The following is a 14,108-nucleotide window of genomic DNA, read 5'->3' as shown; positions in this document are numbered from 1 at the left end:
TGTGTGTCTCAGTGGTGTGTGTGTGTCTCAGTGGTGTGTGTGTGTCTCAGTGGTGTATGTCTGTCTCAGTGGTGTGTGTGTGTCTCAGTGGTGTGTGTGTGTGTGTCTCAGTGGAGTGTGTGTGTGTGTGTGTGTGTGTCAGTGGAGTGTGTGTGTGTGTCTCAGTGGAGTGTGTGTGTATGTCTCAGTGGAGTGTGTGTGTGTGTGTCTCAGTGCTGTGTGTGTCTCAGTGGTGTGTGTGGGTGTGTGTCTCAGTGGTGTGTGTGTGTCTCAGTGGAGTGTGTGTGTGTGTGTGTGTGTGTGTGTGTGTCTCAGTGGAGTGTGTGTGTGTGTGTCTCAGTGCTGTGTGTTGCTGTCTGCTGTAGTGTCCTGGTGTGTGTGTTTGTCCCAGCTGTGTGTGTTGTGTCCGTGTTTCCTCTGATGGCGTTTGTAGTTGTCCCAGTGTCCCGTAGTGTAGTCACACTCAGCACAGCCATATGGCTTCTCCCCCGTGTGTCTCAGCATGTGTCTCTTCAGGTTCATACTCTGGTTACAGCTGTAGCCACACACAGAGCAGTGGAACGGCTTGGCTCCAGAGTGAATCCTCTCATGGCGCCTCAGGTTGGCCAGGTTCCCGCAGGCGTACGAGCACTGGGGACAGCGGTAGGGCTTCTCCCCCGTGTGGACCCGGAGGTGGCGTTTCAGGTTGTCCAGGTGGGCCGAGGCGTAAGGGCACTGGGGGCAGCGGTGGGGCTTCTCCCCGCTGTGGGTGTGGGCGTGTCGGGCCAGGTGGTTGGGGTAGAGGGAGAGGAAGGGGCAGAGAGGGCAGCGGTACAGCTTACTGGCCCCCGGCCGGACTGTGTGTGAGTCTGTGTCAGTGGGGCTGGAGGAGCCTATATCCTTAGAGAGGACAAACTCAGAACATTGACTACACATCTGTCCTCTGCCCTCCGCCTCTCCCTCTCCTTCCAGGGTGAGGCCACAGGAGCGACAACAGAGGGGGAAGAGGAGGTCGGGGAGGGGGGCGGAGGGGGGGAGGGAGGGAGAGGCTACCCCCCCTAGGGACTGGAGGAAATCAGAGTCCTCCCTCACACACACTGTCAGGTCTGACAAAACGGCATCTGGAGGAGAGAACAGTACACACACACACACACACACACACACACACACACAACCTTTAGTTCAGTAACCAGCCAACCAAACAGAGCTTCTTCCTCTTTTTAAACTGCAGTTTCAGGAAGTTAACCAACACTTCTCCTTTCACTCTGAGCTACAGACTAGAACTTTCAAAATAAACCTCTTTTCTGGAACAGATTACCTCTGTGTGTGTGTGTGTCTAAGTGTGTGTGTGTGTCTAAGTGTGTGTGTGTGTGTGTGTCTAAGTGTGTGTGTGTCTAAGTGTGTGTGTGTGTCTAAGTGTGTGTGTGTGTGTGTGTGTCTAAGTGTGTGTGTGTCTAAGTGTGTGTGTGTCTAAGTGTGTGTGTGTGTGTGTGTCTAAGTGTGTGTGTGTCTAAGTGTGTGTGTGTGTGTGTGTCTAAGTGTGTCTAAGTGTGTGTGTGTGTGTCTAAGTGTGTGCGTGTGTGTGTGTTTAAGTGTGTCTAAGTGTGTGTGTGTGTCTAAGTGTGTGTGTGTGTCTAAGTGTGTGTGTGTGTGTGTGTGTGTGTGTGTGTGTGTGTGTACTCGCCTGACTGTATGCCCTTACCTTCACCGTTTTCTCTGTGTGTGTGTTTTCGTCTGCTGCGTCTCTTCAGTGTGTGTGTGCGTTGCGGCCGGGGCTGAGGCTCCTGGCTGTGCGAGCGCTGGTGCCTCCGCAGGTTCCCCAGGGAACTACAGGCATAGTTGCAGGCGTTGCAGAGGTAGGGCTTCTCCCCGGTGTGTGTGCGCGTGTGTCTCTGCAGGTTGACCCTCTGTGTAGAGGCGTAGGGGCAGTGGGGACAGCGGTAGGGCTTCTCTCCATCATGGGTTCTCATGTGGCGTTTGAGATGGTTGGAGTAGCGAGAGGAGAAACTACACAGAGAGCACGTGTACAGCTTCATACAGACTTCTTCATCACCCGCCTTACTCCTCTTCCTCTTCTTCCCCCCACTGGATTGGACAGCCGGGGTTGACTCCTCCCCCTGTGAGGTATCCTCCATGGCTGTGTGTGATTCTGATTGGAGGCCCTCTTCGCAGCTCAGGCAGTAGAGTCCCGCCCCCAAGTCAAGTCCTGCTCCCAGGTCAAGGTCGGTCCCCATCAATTGGCGGCACCCCTTACAGGAGAGGAATGCCGGGAAGGCCGAGTCACCCGAAGCTGGAAGGCTGGTGCCGTCATCACTCAGAGAGAACACTGTCATACCTGATAGAGAGAGAGAGGGAAGAGTGAGAAAGAGATGGAGGGAGGGAGAGGGAGAGAGAGGGAGGGAGAGAGAGAGAGAGGGAGGGAGAGAGAGAAGGAGGGAGAGAGAGAAGGAGGGAGAGAGAGAGAAGGAGGGAGAGAGAGAGAAGGAGGGAGAGAGAGAGAGAGGAGGGAGAGAGAGAAGGAGGGAGAGAGAGAGGAGGGAGAGAGAGAGAAGGAGGGAGAGAGAGAGAGAGAAGGAGGGAGAGAGAGAGAAGGAGGGAGAGAGAGGGAAGAGAGAGAGAAGGAGAGAGAGAGAGAATGAGGGAGAGAGAGAGAAGGAGGGAGAGAGAGGAGGGAGCGAGAGAAGGAGGGAGAGAGAGAGAAGGAGGGAGAGAAGGAGGGAGAGAGAGGAGGGAGAGAAGGAGGGAGAGAGAAGGAGGGAGAGTGCTAGAGCGAGGGCAAAGAGAGGAGTAGAGAGAAAGGGGTAGAGAGAGAGGAAGAGAGCGAGGGAGAGAGAGAGAGGGAAGGAGCATACAACAGCATTTGGTCAAGGACTCGTAAAACCATGATCAGTGCATTCGGAAAGTATTCAGACCCCTAGCCTTATTCTAAAATGGATTAAATGAAAGAAATTCCTCATCAATATACCCACAATACCCCATAATGACGAAGCGAAAACAGGTTTAGAAACGTTTGCAAATTTATACAAAAATAAAAATACAGAAATACCTTATTTACATTAGTATTCATTAGTTTCAACATTAAGCTCAGGTGCATACTGTTTCCGTCGATCATCCTTGAGATGTTTCTACAACGTTATTGAAGGTCCCCAAGAACACAGTGGCCTCCATCATTCTTAAATGGAAGAAGTTTGGAACCACCAAGACTCTTCCTGGAGCTGGCAGCCCAGCCAAACTGAGCAATCGGGGGAGAAGGGCCTTGGTCAGGGAGGCAACCAAGAATCCAATGGTTACTCTGACAGAGCTCCAGAGTTCCTCTGTGGAGATGGGAGAACCTTCCAGAAGGACAACCATCTCCGCAGCACTCCACCAATCAGGCCTTTATGGTAGAGTGGCCAGATGGAAGCCACTCCTCAGTAAAAGGCACATGACTGCCTGCTTGGAGTTTGCCAAAAGGCACCTAAAGACTCTCAGATCACGAGAAACAAGATTCTCTGGTCTGATGAAACCAAGATTGAACTCTTTGGCTTGAATGCCAAATGTCACGACTGGAGGAAACACGGCACCGCTCAGCATCTGGCCAATACCATCCCTACGGTGAAGCATGGATGTTTTTCAGCGGCAGGGACTGAGAGACTGGTCAGGATCGAGGGAAAGATGAACGGAGCAAAGTACAAAGAGATCCTTGCTCCAGAGTGCTCAGGACTTCAGACTGGGGCTAAGGTTCACCTTCCAACAGGACAACAAACCTAAGCACACAGCCAAGACAATGTAGGAGTGGCTTTGGGAAAAGTCTCAATGTCCTTGAGTGGCCCAGCCAGAATCCGATCGAACATCTCTGGAGAGACCTCCCCATCTAACCCGACAGAGCTTGAGAGGATCTGCAGAGAATAATGGGAGAAACTCCCTAAATACAGGTGTGGCAAGTTTGCAGCGTCATACCCAAGAAGAGTCAAGGCTGTAATCGCTGTCAAAGGTGCTTCAACAAAGTACTGAGTAAAGGGTCTGAATACTTATGGGAATGTGATATTTCAGTTTAGTATTTTTACATTTGCAAAAATGTCTAAAAAAATGTTTTTTAAATGGGGTATTGTGTTTAGATTGATGAGGGGGGAAAATGATTTAATACATTTTAGAATAAGGCTGTAACATAACAAAATGTGGAAAAAGTCAAGGGGTCTGAACATTTTCCGAATGCCCTGTAAGTGTGTGTCTGTGTACTTGTCAGTGTCAGCCTGGTTACTAGAAAAAGCATCCCATTGGTCACTAGAAAAAGCATCCTATTGGTCACTAGAAAAGCATCCTATTGGTCACTAGAAAAAGCATCCTACTGGTGACTAGAAATAGCATTCTATTGGTCACTGGAAATAGCATTCTATTGGTCCCTGGAAATAGCATTTTATTGGTACCTAGAAATAGCATTCTATTGATCTCTAAAAATAGCATTCTATTGGTTCCTAGAAATAGCATTCTATTGGTCACTAAAAATAGCATTCTATTGGTCACTAGAAATAGCATTATATTGGTCACTAGAAACAGCATTCTATTGGTTCCTAGAAATAGCATTATATTGATCTCTAAAAATAGCATTCTATTGGTTCCTAGAAATAGCATTCTATTGGTCACTGGAAATAGCATTCTATTGGTCCCTGGAAAAAGCATTTTATTGGTACCTAGAAATAGCATTCTATTGATCTCTAAAAATAGCATTCTATTGGTTCCTAGAAATAGCATTCTATTGGTCACTAAAAATAGCATTCTATTGGTCAAAAGAAATAGCATTCTATTGGTCACTAGAAAGAGCATTCTATTGGTCACTAGAAACAGCATTCTATTGCGGACATCTGAAAAGCTCCTGAAGACATCGATATCGACCTACAAAAAATATATATAAAATGTTTTGAAAATTATTGCAGAGCACTGGTGTGATGCTCAGAGACGAAGAGCGCTGCTTATGCTGTGTTCAAAACAACTCAGGAACTCTGGGGGAGAAAAAATGTGCTCCGACTGGGAAGGGACATTTTTTTGTTTTGAACTCAGAATTCAACTCAGGAACTCTGGGGGAGAAAAAATGTGCTCCGACTGGGAAGGGAATTTTTTTTGTTTTGAACTCAGAATTCAACTCAGGAACTCTGGGGGAGAAAAAATGCGCTCCGACTGGGAAGGGACATTTTTTTTGTTTTGAACTCAGAATTAAACTCGTGAACTCTGGCCTCTTTCTAGAGTTCTGACTTTCCAACTTGAAGATCACCTCCGTCATGATTTGACCTCGTACTTTTCACAGTTCTCCGTTGTTTTGAACGTGGCCTTAGACCGAAGCATGCTGCTCTGACCACTCCAGTTCACAATGCTCTCGATGATACTTGATGGAAACAGCGCATTCCCCAAACCCCCGAGGACAAACCTTAACCCTCTACAGACTAAGCCCTGTCCAAGCCGAGGGGTTGTACTAAGCTATATGGAGTTGTTTTCAGAAGGTCATACCAAGGATCATTTAGCTATTTGAGTTAGAAGTTTAAGGAAACGAATAAAAAAAATTAAACATTATTTTGATGAGAAATGATAATTTGGCCTCACATCTAGTAGCCCATAGAAACACATTTAATACCATATTCACTACATGGAACAGAAACTAAATGAAAAAGAAGTTTGTCCTGAAGTGTCTGTCCTCTATCTGAGAGATTTAAGAAAGATCAGGAAACATAAATAATATACGTTTGGTTTAAAATATATATATATATATTTAACCCCTTATTTTTTGTCACTAAATAGTCTCTATATATTATTTCATAAATGTTTTCAACTGGTGCAGGCGAACTTTCAGACAAGTCCTGTGAGACCTGCGGGTGTACTAGAGCAAAAGACACCCACATGAGTCTCACCTTTCCACAGACGGGCCCATATTAGTGTGTAACACAAACTGTTCGCTACAGACAGAGGTTGGCAGATCAGCGCTACCGGCTTCAGACGGGTCCCAAGACTCTTGTGGGGGCCGTAGAGAAAAACACAGAGAACACCGTCATGTTTGTGAGAGTCTCGTCTTTTCATAATAGTTTTGAAGGCCAAACCATTCGGATGTTACAAAACCAATTTTGTGAGAATAATGATTTTCTGGATGTCTCTTGGTCTGACAAACACCGCTCTAGCTCTGTCACCTTCCACCGCAGGTGCGGAAGTGAGACATCCGTGGATGCCGTGGATTGAGACGGAATCCAATGCAACAAAAGGTGATATCTCTAGCTTAAACTGATGGATTTTAAATGGGGATTGTTTTATTATGCTAATAGAATTCTCACGGGGGCGTGGACATAGACTCTAGAGGGTTAACCCCTCGGACTTAATACCTACGCTTCAACCTTTCGAGTTGTTTCTGTTTTAACTATGCTGAATTAACCCTGTTTACCACTCGGAAGTAAACCCGTTTACCACTCGGAAGTAGACCCGTTTACCACTCGGAATTAACCCCGTTTACCACTCGGAATTAACCCTGTTTACCACTCGGAATTAACCCTGTTTACCACTCGGAAGTAAACCCGTTTACCGTTCGGAACTAACCCTGTTTACCACTCGGAATTAACCCTGTTTACCACTCGGAATTAACCCTGTTTACCACTCGGAAGTAAACCCGTTTACCGTTCGGAATTAACCCTGTTTACCACTCGGAATTAACCCTGTTTACCACTCGGAATTAACCCTGTTTACCACTCGGAAGTAAACCCGTTTACCACTCGGAATTAACCCTGTTTACCACTCGGAAGTAAACCCGTTTACCGTTCGGAATTAACCCTGTTTACCGTTCGGAAGTAAACCCGTTTACCGTTCGGAATTAACCCTGTTTACCACTCGGAAGTAAACCCGTTTACCGTTCGGAATTAACCCTGTTTACCACTCGGAAGTAAACCTGTTTACCGTTCGGAATTAACCCTGTTTACCACTCGGAAGTAAACCCGTTTACCGTTCGGAATTAACCCTGTTTACCACTCGGAAGTAAACCCGTTTACCGTTCGGAATTAACCCTGTTTACCACTCGGAAGTAAACCCGTTTACCGTTCGGAATTAACCCTGTTTACCACTCGGAAGTAAACCCGTTTACCGTTCGGAATTAACCCTGTTTACCACTCGGAAGTAAACCCGTTTACCGTTCGGAATTAACCCTGTTTACCACTCGGAAGTAAACCCGTTTACCGTTCGGAATTAACCCTGTTTACCACTCGGAATTAACCCTGTTTACCACTCGGAAGTAAACCCGTTTACTATGTGGAATTAAACCTGTAACCACGCAGAACTAATGCATCACAAAATAGACGTTCATCCATAATTTCGGAAGTGAAACTATGAGATCAAGTTGGTCCGTGTTTGTGTATATGTGTAAGTGTGTGTGTGTGTGTGTCTGACCTGTGTCTCTGTCCAGCCCCATGATCTCTGTGTCTCCAAACTCACAGAGCTCTCCACTAAGCAGGAAGTCACTGTCCAGAACCAGGCATCCTGGCTCACACTCCACACCGTCTACTATATCTCACACACACACACACACACACACACACACACACACACACACACACACACACACACACACATTATACTACACCGTCTACTGTAATACACACCATCATTATACTACACTGTCTACTGTAATACACAGCATCATTATACTACACTGTCTACTGTAATACACACCATCATTATACTACACACCATCATTATACTACACACACCATCATTATACTACACACCATCATTATACTACACACACCATCATTATACTACACTGTCTACTGTAATACACACCATCATTATATTACACACACCATCATTATACTACACACACCATCATTATACTACACTGTCTACTGTAATACACAGCATCATTATACTACACTGTCTACTGTAATACACACCATCATTATACTACACACACCATCATTATACTACACACACCATCATTATACTACACACCATCATTATACTACACACACCATCATTATACTACACTGTCTACTGTAATACACAGCATCATTATACTACACTGTCTACTGTAATACACAGCATCATTATACTACACTGTCTACTGTAATACACACCATCATTATACTACACTGTCTACTGTAATACACACCATCATTATACTACACACACCATCATTATACTACACTGTCTACTGTAATACACACCATCATTATACTACACACACCATCATTATACTACACACACTATCATTATACTACACTGTCTACTGTAATACACAGCATCATTATACTACACTGTCTACTGTAATACACACCATCATTATACTACACTGTCTACTGTAATACACACCATCATTATACTACACCGTCTACTGGAATACACAATAACCTTTATCACACTAATATAGCACTGTGGGGTGATTGAAGAGGAGAGGCAGGTGAGAAGGAGGGAGAGAAAGAGAAAGGGAGAGGGAGGAAGCAAGGGGAGAAGGAGGGAGAGAAAGGAAGGGAGGAAGCAAGGGAAGAGTGAGAGAAAGAGGGGGGAGAGGGGGCTGGAGGAGATTGAGAGGAGGGAGGGAGGAGAGGTCAGGGAGGGGAAGTAGAGACAGGAAGCAGAGAGAAGGAAGGGAGGAAGAGATGAGATAACTCACACACAGGATGGGATAAACACATTCATGAGGACGAAGAGAGGAGGATGACACCCAACCATGCACACAGGCATGATGAGAGAGAGAGAGAGAGAGAGAGAGAGAGAGAGAGAGAGAGAGACCGAAAGAGAGAGACAGAGAGAGAGAGACAGAGAGAGAGAGACAGAGAGAGAGAGAGAGTGAGAGAGAGAGAGACATTACAGTTCTGGAAGCTAACAGAGGTTTAACAATTGAAGTACACATCAACTCTGTAACTATATGATCTAATCCTGTATCCAAGTTGTATATACCCAAACCCAAGACTTCACTCAAATCAGTACAAGTATGGATTACAGTTGATCTAGTAAGCACCATGAGCACTCCTCTAGAAGGTACAAGTAGCAATCCATCTCAGACATTGAAATATGTGAAAACAACCAGCTAGTTAGTTTTGTAATAACTCCTTCGCCACCCAGTCAATAACATGACTATAGTAGGTAGAAAAGGCTATAAAACTGTACTTACATTTGACGGGCTGTGGGTTTGATTGTTTTCTCCTCGGCATTCTTCCTCGCTGTCAGTTAGTCGCAGTTCCCTCTGTGGGCTGGTGGCGAAGCACTGATCTATACGGCGTGTAGGCTGATCATATTCCTCTTCCTCTTCCTCCAAAGGACAAGGACACAACTATCAGTGTCATCAGACTCTCTCTCTCTCACTCACTCACTCACACACACACACACACACACACACACACACACGTTAGCTAACTAACTTGCTAAATACGAGGGGGCTGACTTAGTTTGTCATTCTAGCTAGTTTGTTAGTCTAACCGAGAACATCGTTAGCTAGCTCTATTTAAAAGACAGTGAGTTGTTCTATCTGTGGCTCTATTGGGAAGAAATTGGTCGGATAGAAGCGACTCATCTGGCTAACTTAGATAGCTACAGCTACGCTAACTAATGGTCGGTATTTAGGAGAAAAAAACAACAACACAAAAATAGCCTATACGTTTAGTTAAATGTAAATTCTAAACAACAAGCTAACTTTACATCAACTTAAATTGTTGTTTAATATATATATATTTTTTTCGGTTAAAATAGTCTCTTACTAACTTCCTCGAGGGTCCAATGTGTATATACTGCGAGTTCATGGGGCGTGACGTCAGTTCTTTTTTGTAAATATACTTCCGGATCTTGGGTCTTGTAGTCATTCAAATGTAGTCAGTTCACTTTGACTTCGAAGAAAAAATGTAAACGTTTCTTTCTTTTTTTTTACTTTCAAGTTTATTGTTGATTTATTGCGCATGCGAATAGGCCTCATACAGCACACATCATAAACGGTGACGTTAAACTTCTAATAATGCACATACGTAATAACAATATCCTCCGACCTGTTATTGTACAGGCCTCTGTAAAACACACACATATTCACCTGACACTGGATTTTACCACCAGGTGGAGTTACTCACACTCTCTCTCTCTCTCTCTCTCTCTCTCTCTCTCTCTCTCTCTCTCTCTCTCTCTCTCTCTCTCTCTCTCTCTCTCTCTCTCTCTCTCTCTCTCTCTCTCTCTCTCTCTCTCTCTCTCTCTCTCTCTCTCTCTCTCTCTCTCTCTCTCTCTCTCTCTCTCTCTCTCTCTCAGAGAGAGAGAGGTGGGGGGAGAGAGGTCTCTCTCTCTCTCTCTCTCACACTGAGGGCAGTGTGCAGTGTAATGGCGATTGCGTCGTCCGTGGATCTGTCAGGGCAGTAGGCGAATTGGAGAGGGTCGAGTGTGTCGGGGAGGGAGGAGGTGATATGGTCTTTGACTAGCCACTCGAAGCACTTCATGCTGACGGAAGTGAGTGCTACTGGTCAGTAGTCATTCAGTTCAGTTACTTTCTCTTTCTTGGGCACAGGGAAAGATAGTGGACATGTTGAAGCAGGTGGGGATAACGGCCTGAGCTAGGGTGAGAAAATGTCATAGAACAACAATTCCCAGCTGGCCTGTACATGCAACTAGGGCACGGCTAGAGATACCATCTGGGCGTGCCGGCAGCATCGCAAGGGTTAACAGTTGGTGGTTGAAAATATCCCTCTAGTAGTGTGGGGGCTGTGCTTTGGCAAAGTGGGTGGGGTTATATCCTGCCTGTTTGGCCCTGTCTGGGGGTATCATCGGATGGGGCCACAGTGTCTCCTGACCCCTCCTGTCTTAGCCTCCAGTATATATGCTACAGTAGTTTATGTGTCGGGGGGCTAGGGTCAGTTTGTTATATCTGGAGTACTTCTCCTGTCCTATTCGGTGTCCTGTGTGAATTTGAGTATGCTCTCTCTCTAATTCTCTCTTTCTCTCTTTTTTTATTTCTCTCTCTCGGAGGACCTGAGCCCTAGGACCATGCCTCAGGACTACCTGGCCTGATGACTCCTTGCTGTCCCCAGTCCACCTGGCCGTGCTGCTGCTCCAGTTTCAACTGTTCTGCCTGCGGCTATGGAATCCTGACCTGTTCACCGGACGTGCTACCTGTCCCAGACCTATTATTTGACCATGCTGGTCATTTATGAACATTTGAACATCTTGGCCATGTTCTGTTATAATCTCCACCCGGCACAGCCAGAAGAGGACTGGCCACCCCTCATAGCCTGGTTCCTCTCTAGGTTTCTAATCTCCACCCGGCACAGCCAGAAGAGTACTGGCCACCCCTCATAGCCTGGTTCCTCTCTAGGTTTCTTACTAGGTTTTGGCCTTTCTAGGGAGTTTTTCCTAGCCACCGTGCTTCTACACCTGCATTGCTTGTTGTTTGGGGTTTTAGGCTGGGTTTCTGTACAGCACTTTGCATATCAGCTGATGCAAGAAGGGCTATATAAATACATTTGATTTGATTTGAACACGTTTGAAGGACTTACATACGTCCTCAGTGGAGACTGTGAGTGTGTAGTCACGTTGTCCTCAGGGGCTCTCCTCGGCAGCTCAGGGTCATTGTGCTCGACTCTTGAGAAAAAGGTGTTTAGCCTGTCCTGTAGGCTGTCGTGGGAGACCGCGACGTGGCTAGCTTTCTTTTTGTAATCCGCTTTCGTCAGGAGCCACATTCGCCTTGTGTCTGACCCACTCAATTTCTCCTCCACTTTTGTCCCTATACTTGTGTTTCGCCATCTTGACGTAGGGCACCCATCAAACATTACAGAATTGGAGCAGCTGACGAGATGGCCAATGTTCCAGTAGAAAAGTGCAGAACAGAAAGCTCACTGGTGGCAAACTTAAAGATATGTATAATTTTCAGCCAGTAGTTTTGAAAGTGGTGCTCACGAGCCAAAAGTGGTCCCCATTTTTTGTGCACTACGTCATCAAATTGTGTACTACGTCATCAAATTGTGTACTACGTTATGCATTTCGTGTCATATGTCACAAATGTGGCACTTTGTATGATATCATGTTACTTATTAAAAAATTGGTTGTGTTTAAGGTCCCGGGGTGACCTCTATTTGGTTCTGCAGTGTTGAAAATCCAATAACAATGTGTTGAGACCAAAAGTTTTTTTCAAGAAATTACATCACCATGATAGGTTCCAGAAAGACACACAAATACAGTGCATTCGGTAAAGTATTCAGACCCCTTGACTTTTTCCACATTTTGTTAAGTAACAGCCTTATTCTAAAATAGAACTATAAAAAATATATATATATATCTTCGTCAATCTACACAAAATAGCTATAACATTTTGCTATGAGACTCGAAATGGAGCTCAGGTGCATCCTGTTTCCATTGATCATCCTTGAGATGTTTCTTCAACTTGTGGTAAATTAAATTGATTGGACATGATTTGGAAAGGCACACACCTGTCTATATAAGGTCCCACAGTTGACAGTGCATCTCATAGCAACAACCAAGCCACGAGGTCAAAGGAATTGTCCGTAGAGCTCTGAGACAGGATTGTGTACAGGCACATCTGGGGAAGGGTAGCAAAATATTTATGCAGCATTAAAGGTGCCCAAGAACACAATGTTCTTCATCATTCTTAAATGGAAGAAGTTGGGAACCACCCAGACTCTTCCTAGAGCTGTCCGCCCGGCCAAACTGAGCAATCTGGGGATGGGGGCCTTGGTCAGGGAGGTGGCAAAGATCCCGATGGTCACTGACAAAGCTCCAGAGCTCTTTCAGAAGGGCAACCATCTCTGCAGCACTCCACCAATCAGGCCTTTATGGTAGAGTGGCCAGATGAAAGCCACTCCTCAGTAAAAAGCACATGGCAGCCCGCTTGGAGTTTGCCAAAAGGGACCTAAAGGACTCTCAGACCATGAGAAATAAGATTCTCTTGTGTGATGAAACCAAGATTGAACTCTTTGGCCTGAATGCCAAGCATTACGTCTGGAGGAAACATGGCATCATCCCTAAGGTGAAGCATGGTGGTGGCAGCATCATGCTGTGGGGATGTTTTTCAGCAGCAAGGAATGGGAGACTAGTCAGGATCGAGGAAAATATGAACGGAGTAAAGTACAGAGAGATCCTTGACGAAAACCTGCTCCAGAGCACACGACCCTAAGCACACAGCCAAGTCAACCCAGGTGTGGCTTCGGGACAAGTCTCTGAATGTCCTTGAGTGGCCCAGCCAGAGTCCGGACTTGAAACCAAACAAACATCTCTGGAGAGACCTGAAAACGACTATGCAGCAACGCTCCCCTTCCAACCTGACAAAGCTTGAAAGGATTTGCAGAGAAAAATGGGAGAAACTCCCCAAATACAGGTGTGCCAAGCTTGTAGAGTCATACCCAAGAAGACTCAAGGCTGTAATCGCTCAAGGCTGTAACAGTGACAACAGGTTCCAGACAGACAGCGGCAACAGCTTCCAGACAGACAGTGACAACAGCTTCCAGACAGACAGCGGCAACAGCTTCCAGACAGACAGTGACAACAGGTTCCAGACAACAGAGGTCATCAGGTTCCTTGGTGTTGTGTTTCTCACCAAACTAAGTATTTCAATCGGTTTTAACTTGAAAAGTAATAACTACATGTGCTTTCTTGGCAGCTGTTCAAATAAATCACATTTTATTTTTACGTTTCATATATCTAGCTGATGATTATGAAGTTCTTTGTGTCTATCTTGTTTCGTCTATTGTTGCCATTGTCCTGGCTGGAAGAAGGTTCAGTGAATGGAGAGGTGAAGCGTGAGGTAATACAGTGTATCACCTTTACTCCACACACAGAGACGCTTAAAAGGCTCTCTCTCGCCCTCCAGTCTGCTGTTCCCGACCATGGCTAACAACAAAGAGACAGTGTTATAGTGTTACAGTGTTGCTGTGTCTGAGTGTCTGTGTTGACACTATTCCTGTGTGTTTCTCTCTGGGCCGGAGCCGAGGAGGATGCCAAGTAAGGCCCACCAAAGGCCTCAATTACTACAAGTAAGGTCCACCAAAGGCCTCAATTACTACAAGTAAGGTCAACCAAAGGCCTCAATTACTACAAGTAAGGTCCACCAAAGGCCTCAATTACTACAAGTAAGGTCCACCAAAGGCCTCAATTACAACAAGTAAGGTCAACCAAAGTCCTCAAATCACTACAAGTAACGTCAT

The 14,108-nt window shown here is 45.7% G+C and overlaps 1 protein-coding gene across 6 annotated transcripts; it reads right to left on the bottom strand.

Annotated features, from left to right (window-relative positions):
• Positions 1-285: 285 nt before the first annotated feature.
• Positions 286-9,753, bottom strand: LOC110498402 (zinc finger protein 513). Of its 6 annotated transcripts, none has more exons than XM_036955242.1 (5): positions 9,682-9,753; positions 9,095-9,232; positions 7,372-7,485; positions 1,682-2,314; positions 286-1,100 (listed from the first exon to the last, which is right to left on the bottom strand). In XM_036955242.1, the coding sequence occupies exons 2-5, from the start codon at positions 9,132-9,134 to the stop codon at positions 337-339; spliced, it is 1,551 nt and encodes a 516-aa protein (XP_036811137.1). In that variant the 5' UTR covers positions 9,135-9,232; positions 9,682-9,753; the 3' UTR covers positions 286-336. The 6 variants fall into 6 exon arrangements, with proteins under 6 accessions (XP_036811137.1, XP_036811140.1, XP_036811139.1 ...); XM_036955245.1 differs by having other exon boundaries at positions 1,688-2,314; XM_036955244.1 differs by having other exon boundaries at positions 7,372-7,482.
• Between the last annotated feature and the right edge of the window lie 4,355 nt (positions 9,754-14,108).

This window comes from Oncorhynchus mykiss, chromosome 19, assembly GCF_013265735.2.
Source record: "Oncorhynchus mykiss isolate Arlee chromosome 19, USDA_OmykA_1.1, whole genome shotgun sequence".
NCBI lineage: Eukaryota > Metazoa > Chordata > Actinopteri > Salmoniformes > Salmonidae > Oncorhynchus > Oncorhynchus mykiss.
Note: the sequence above shows the minus strand (reverse complement) of the source record. Positions and strands in the feature narration are given on the sequence as shown.

Excerpts from the sequence above, each read along its gene's own strand:
- LOC110498402 (XM_036955242.1), bottom strand. The coding sequence starts at position 9,134 with ATGCCGAGGAGAAAACAATCAAACCCACAGCCCGTCAAAT. Across the intron at positions 7,486-9,094 it reads AAACCCACAGCCCGTCAAAT|TAGACGGTGTGGAGTGTGAG; the intron begins GTAAGTACAGTT and ends TGTGAGATATAG. Across the intron at positions 2,315-7,371 it reads GGGGCTGGACAGAGACACAG|GTATGACAGTGTTCTCTCTG; the intron begins GTCAGACACACA and ends TCTCTCTATCAG.